The sequence below is a fragment of the Emiliania huxleyi genome (assembly GCF_000372725.1).
Source record: "Emiliania huxleyi CCMP1516 chromosome Unknown EMIHUscaffold_1406, whole genome shotgun sequence".
NCBI classification, from domain to species: Eukaryota; Haptophyta; order Isochrysidales; family Noelaerhabdaceae; genus Emiliania; species Emiliania huxleyi.
Window position 1 is genome coordinate 472 of NW_005201186.1, and position 6509 is coordinate 6980.

Below are 6509 nucleotides of genomic sequence, written 5' to 3' on the forward strand. Positions count from 1 at the left end.
GAGATCTTCCTCGATGTCGACGATCTCAAGAACATCGGAGAGCTGGAGGCGTACATTGGTCGCTCGCAGGTGGTGCTCTGCTTCCTCTCGCGGGGCTACCTACGCTCGACAAATTGCCTGCGAGAGATCCGCGCCGCGCTGGAGATGGGCAAGCCGCTCGTGCTCGTCCACGAGGCAGACCCGGACAAGGGCGGGGGCACGCTCGCCGACCTGCGAGCCGAATGCCCCGAGGAGCTGCGGGCCGCCATCTTTGACGCCGGCTGGCCGATAGTGGTGTGGCATCGGATCGAGGCCTTCCAGCACGTCTCGCTCAAGGTCATCGCCGAGGCGCTGCTGCTGAAGACGCCAAAATATGAGAACGAGAAGGCGCTGCCCCTGTGCATCCCGGGCGAGCTTCGAGCCGACGACCTCGCCTTCCCCAAGCCGGTGGTTCTTTGGGCCTCGACTTTGAACGACGGGGCGCGAGATCTCGCCGATGCGGTCGCGGCGGCCGTGGCTGGCAGCATCTCCGTCACCGCCACAACACCCTCGCGCCTCTCCTCGCCGCCGCGCGCGAGCGACCGAGGCGGCGACGAGGCGACCCACATGCTGCTCTACCTGAAGAAATCGACGTGGGCCGGCGACGGCGCCGAGGCGCTCGCAGAGCAGGTGCGCGCCGCGCGCGAGGCCAGGCTGCCGATCGTCATGGCGCACGAGAATGATGCCGTCCGCGGCGGCTGCATCTTTGCCCACTTTTTCGAGGTGACGCCGCGCGACCTGATCTCCGATGGGCTGTACAACGACCTCGCCGTCGGCTGCCACGCGGAACCGCACCGGCAGGCGTCGATCGCCCTCCTCGCACAGGCGCTCGGCGCGACCAAGCAGACGGCTCAGTCGCGCGTTCGCCGCGTCACCGCCCTCGCTCGAACGACGCAGCCCCGCGGCTCCTCTTCAAAGACGGAGCCGTCGAGTGGCGGTGACCTTGCCGAAGCCTGCAAAGAGCCGCATGCCCAGATGAGCCAGATCGTCTGACCACTACCATCCCGCACCACCACGTCCACGCATGTTCACTAGCTAGCACTGCGAAGCGAGTTCTGCCCTCCCCGTCCTCCCTGCCTGTCTGCGCCTGCGGTCGCGAGTGTTTTGTCCCTCCCCTTCTCCCTGCCTGTCTGCGCCTGTGGCCTCCCTGTCTGCGAGACGTTTTTTGTCCCTCCACTTCTCCCTGCCTGTCTCTCTCCCTGCCTGTCTCTCTCCCTGCATATCTCCGCCTGCGGCGCGAACGTTTTGTTCTATAGCCCCTATTTAGACACGACTAACTACGCAAAGTAGATGAGCGCGTCGATGCTCCACGCCGGCCCGCAGCGCGAACGCCAGCGGGGTGAGCCAGATGAGGTGGCCATTGATGCAGCCGCGCACGTCGAGCATTTCGCCATACTTGGGCAGGATCTCGGCCATACCTGGGGTCGGTGCGCGCGTGGGGTCCTGCCTGTGGATGAGCGCAGGGATGCTGAGCAGAACCTCGAGCACTGCACGCTGCACATTGAAGTTTGAACGCCGCCGGAGGCGCCGGGCCGCCTTGCCCTCGGCGCCGTCGGCCTCGGCGCCGCCCGCGCCGGAGAAGTGCGAGCTCTTGGGCGGCTCGGGGCTCTCTGGATCCTCGACGAGCGCGGTGGGTGGAAGCAGCGCGTCGACGCCACCCACTTGTTGTAGTTGGCGGCGTGGCGCTGCCACACCGCTTTGGTTCCCTCTCGGTAGTTGCTCTGCTCTCGGCTGACGGCTGAGGCGTAGTAGCGGTCGACGACGAAGAAGCAGCGCCGATTGCGAGCGACACCGCCCACAGTCCTACTCCCTTAGTGTGGGTAAACGAAAGTAGCGTATACGCTACTATGAAAGAAGAAGCCGAAAAAAGACGCCGGATTCAGCCCGCCCGAGCCAGCCAGCTGCCGGCTCGCACGGCAGCCTCTTCCTCTCGACCAGCCTCAACTTCCATACAGTCAGCATTTTGTCGCTGCGTGCTCGTGGCCAGCTGTGGCGGCGGTCGAAGTTGGCCCAGATTCGCGAGCGCCAGACGATAGTAGTGTCTCTGTTCGCCTTGTGTGCATGTCAGGCCAGGCTGCAGCAGGGCACTACCATCGTGCTGCCCTGTTGCAGCCTGACTTTGCCCACTGTGCACAGACCCACCACACACAAGAGCACCACACTTTTCTGGGTCACACGACACACAGACACACGACACACAGACAGCGCCACCCTCTAGCCTCTACGCGTAGACGAATCTCGGTGACGCTGACGCTGATCTACCACCACGGCATCGACGCCGCGCGACGCGCGTTCTCGCCTTCGAAATCCTCTCTCGCGTGCCGCCACATGCTAGCGGCCTCAACGTTCGCGGGCATCGCCGACGCGTCGTCGAGGGTGGGGCTTGCAAGGAGCGACAGGAACGACATGAGTACGGCGAAAACGCCGCCGGCGGACGACCACTGCTCCTGCAGCAAATCCATACAGACTGCGCCGGTCACATCATCAACGTTTGGGTGGAAGGGCCGCGGCCAGAGCACAAAGAGGAGCGGCGGGGCGAAAGGGTACGGCCCGCAGAAGCGGAGGAGCAGCTCGACGCTTCGCCCCTCCCACGGCGTATCCGCCGGCCCGAGCACTGCGCAACGCCACGCGAGGAGCGAGTCATCTGCTGGGAAGCCCCGCACGCAGCCACACTCCTCACTGCACACGAGGAGCCGCCGCAACTGGACGGCGAGCGACGCTGTGCTCGCGTCCGCCGCCGCTGGGCAGTGCCGCGGGTGGCGGCGGCAGCGAGGGCACGAGTCGAGCATCGTGGGAGACGTCGGCCTCTGCTTCTCACGCGTCGAGACCGCGCCCCGCAAGTGAAGTGCCGACTCCTCTGGTTGCATCGGCGGCGGCAGCGCGACCTCCGCCGGGTATGGTCGCTGCGCAAGTGTACGCCAGATTCCAGTGTAGAGGTCGTAGATTGCGGAGAAACCGGCCTGGGTGAGCAGCGCGCGAACGTCGAAGTTGCGAGGATAGATTGGGTAGGTGCGGTAATGCCGGTCAGCGAAGCCGACGTAACCAACAACCCTACGCACAAGCTCGAGCTCGCCCCTCGGCGGCACGAGGCCGAGGAGCTCGCGCAAGGCCGACTCCTCTACGAGCCAAGGGGCCGCCGCCGGCTCGCGGGCGGCGCGACGGTTGCGGTGCTGCGCCGCCGCGGCCTCGCCTCTGTTCTCTGCGTCGGCCCGCTCGCGCTCCACCGCGGCGACGAAAGCACGCAGCGCGCCGAGCGCCGCTCGCAGCATCGCGCACGTCACGTGCCGACTCCAACGCTCCTCGCCTCCGAAGCGCAGCAACGCACCGCCCACCACTGCGCGGATCTGCCGCGCATAGGTCGGCATGGCCTCCGTCGCAGGCGGCACGTCGATATCCAGCGCGAGAGCGAGCGCACCGCTAGCCTTGAGCATGGGGGGCGAATAGGGGGGCAGGCCAGGCGGGCCAGGTTGGGGCTCGAACGAGAGGGTTGAGAAGAGGGCGACGGCTGTCGCAAAGAAGTTGCTCGGCGGCAGCTGGCCGTCGGCAGGTAGCGCGGCTGGCTCGACGTTGAGCTGGAGCCGCGGCGCCGCCACGCGAAGCGCGATGTGTCGCGCGAGATCGGCCGCAAGGTCGCGAAGCCGCGCGCGCTCGGCGAAGCCACACCGCGCTTGGCGAGCTCCTCGCGACTCTGGCGATGGCGCGCGATTCGCATCCTCAACGCACACTGCTGCGAGACGGAGCGGGTAGCGGATTGCGGCGCCCAGGGCCGCCACGCGCTTAGCTCGGCGATCACCGTGGAGACTCAACGCTGCCATGTCGGTGACGCACGACGGAGCGAGAAGGAGGAGCGCCTCGTCACGGAGGGTCCCGCACTTCTCATCCGTTGTACGGAAGTGCGTCACCTGAATGCCGGCAGCCCAAAACATAAGTCTCACTTGCGTCCCGAAGGTGCAGCTCGCGATGCACTCGAAGAGTGTGCTGTCTCGAGCCTCGCACCGCTCACTACTCAGTGAGGCGATCACGGCGGCGCGCATGGCCCTGGATGTGTTAAGCGCGGCGAGGTTGCTTCCTGCTGTCGCGCATCGAAATATTCGGTTCACAAGTAGCGGTTCCAGTAGTAGCGTCGACAGGAGGTCCTCGAGCAGCATCCTGCTGCGGGCTGTTCGCGGACGACGGCAAGCGCGCTATTCGTCGGTTTCCATTCGTGGACGCGTCAGCCAAAGCCGAGAATTTTTTCTGGACTTAGCCTTCGATGTTAGGAAACAAAGCAAGGCGGACATGGCATATCGCTCTCGGGCCCACAGACATCCCGCACACCCGCCGCCACCCGCGCGCGCCCCGCCCCACCCCGGCCGGGAGAAAGGGGAGTGACAGTTTGGGACGGCGACAGCCCGAGTATGTTGAGTCCTGGCTCAACAACGCAGGTTTCAAGAGGGGGTGGTCCGGCTCACAAGTCCGGCTCACGCGCCTCGAGCTGACCGATCTACCGCACTGGTCACTTCCGCCCCCTCGCTCCCAACCCATCCACCCCGCCCCGGGCCGCGCCGCGCGATCTCGGGCGATCTCGGGCGATCTCGTTGGCGATCATTTTTTTCTTGAGCTAGCCCAGAACTTTTTTTCTTGACCTAGCACTTTCACGTTTTTTATCGCTTGAGCATGCTCGCCCCGTCTCGCCGCTCGCTGTTGGTGGTGGTGGCCTCGTGCCACGGTGCGATCGCCCGGCCTCCTCGCGTGGCGCTGCTCCGTCTTCGCGGCGGCATCGATCGATCGAGGCCACCTGGACGCCCAATGGTGAGGCCCCGGCTCCCTTTTCCACGCGCGCGCGGCAGCAGATGGGCATGGACCCGGGCGTCATGGCCGGTGGCGCGCAGCCCGGGCCAGGAGGCGGCGGCTTGAGATTGGGGCTGAGCATGGCTGCCGTGATTTACCTGTGCAACAACTGGACCATTGCCGTCGCGCTCCGGGCGCTGCTGATGAAGCTGCTGGCGCCGCTCCTGAAAGCCCTCGGTTCGAGGAGGCAGGCCGCGGCGCAGCAGGCGCAGGCCGCGGCGAAGAAGCAGGCCCTGGCGGCGCGCAAGGCGCGGCTCAAAGCCGCCGCCGCGCGGAAAACCCAGGCTGCCAAGGATGACGAAGAGGAATGACGAGGGAGGAGAGTGGGAGGCGACAGTCGCGCGAGTCCCACTGCAGAGCCAGCCGCGCTGGCCACCGGCCGCGACATCCGAGAGCGGCGACTGGCGTCGTCGTGGGCGGGGTCCGGCGCGCTCTTGGCGTCTTGGGCACCAGTGGCTCGTATCTCTCGAGCCGAGAGGTTCTCATAGAGGACTGGATCTGGAACGCTCTCGGGCCCGGCACGCTCATACGTCATGGCCGACTGCACGCTAAAGGCTACACGCTCGCACACCACTTGCAGAGTGGCTCTCCCAGGGGCGCTCACCCCACCCGGAGGCACGCCAGGCCCCGAGCAGCCGGCCGTCACTCGCCTAAGCGCCTAAGCGGCCTAAGTGGGGGGTGCTTTGGGTGCTTAGGCGCTTAGGCGGCCCTTGCGAGCGTGGCGGCGTCGTAATACAAGACTCCGATGGCAATCATGATGCGCCCCTGCTAGTGTCATCGCTCAGAGAGCAGCCTCACGCACGTCCACTGTCTACCACTGGCCCTGGTCGCACACTGCCACTGAGCTGCGCTGGTCCGCAGGCTGGTGCGGGAACTCAGCATCAGGTCGAGTCGAGGAAGATCGCGGAAGGTCGAGTCGAGGAAGAGAACAAGATCAGGGGCGGGTCCGGTAGACCGGTCCGCAGCGCCATATGCGTGGCAAAGGACGCGAAAAGTGCCCACTGAAGCTTCCGCTCCTTGACTTCACGTTGATCTGTGATGATGCCCACACGCCACAGCCCTGCAGCAAAGGCGGGCGGGCCGACCCCGCGGCCATCGCCGCTGCCGCCGCCGCCCCCTCCGCCGCCGCCCCCTCCGCCTTCGTCCTCACCTTGGGCTGCATCACCCGCGCCGCCGTCGTGCACCGGCTCTCGTGCTCATTCAACGGCGCCTCGAGTTGCAGGCCTGCGGCACTGGCGTTGTCGTGGTCAGGCTGCCCAACGTCGGCGCGGGAGGGAGGGGGCAAAGCCGTTATGGAGAGCGCGAGAGCGAGCGCCAAGAGGGCCCAGATTCTGAGCAGCAGCCCGCCTTGTCATGGGCCCACTTGCCGACGTGCGTGCAGCTTCACTGTCTAGGAATTCCTAGGACGAACGCCGAAGTTTGCTCTCCGACGCCGTGCCGAGCGAAACCTTTTCCTTCGAAGCTCAGCGTCGTAGCCGGGCGAGCGGAATAGGGAGAGAGCACCTTGAGGCCGTTCAATAGAGCCCGTACTATAGTCGAGAGTCGCTCGCCGGCCGGCGCAGTGCTGCTCTGACCGCTCCGCCGGGCCCCCTCCGGGCCGCCGCCGCGGAGACGTGCACATAGGGCAAGTTGGTATTTTCATAATGTATATGACTGTCAAA

The 6509-nt window shown here is 65.9% G+C and overlaps 3 protein-coding genes across 3 annotated transcripts; 2 read left to right on the forward strand and 1 right to left on the reverse strand.

The window, feature by feature from the left end:
- The first annotated feature begins 653 nt into the window (after positions 1-653).
- EMIHUDRAFT_373330 (hypothetical protein) lies at positions 654-1300 on the forward strand. Its single transcript, XM_005787588.1, has one exon. It carries the CDS (start codon positions 685-687, stop codon positions 1009-1011), a length of 327 nt encoding a protein of 108 aa, XP_005787645.1. The 5' UTR covers positions 654-684; the 3' UTR covers positions 1012-1300.
- Positions 1301-2321: 1021 nt separating this feature from the next.
- On the reverse strand, positions 2322-2681 carry EMIHUDRAFT_49106 (hypothetical protein; the record flags this gene model as incomplete). Its single annotated transcript, XM_005787589.1, has 1 exon — positions 2322-2681. A coding segment is annotated over one exon (360 nt), but the record flags the coding sequence as incomplete, so codon positions are not given.
- Positions 2682-4850: 2169 nt separating this feature from the next.
- Positions 4851-5159, forward strand: EMIHUDRAFT_252637 (hypothetical protein; the record flags this gene model as incomplete). The annotated part of the gene is made up of 1 exon (XM_005787590.1): positions 4851-5159. One exon carries the CDS (start codon positions 4851-4853, stop codon positions 5157-5159), a length of 309 nt encoding a protein of 102 aa, XP_005787647.1.
- Positions 5160-6509: the final 1350 nt, after the last annotated feature.

Excerpts from the sequence above, each read along its gene's own strand:
- EMIHUDRAFT_373330 (XM_005787588.1), top strand. The coding sequence starts at position 685 with ATGGCGCACGAGAATGATGCCGTCCGCGGCGGCTGCATCTTTGCCCAC.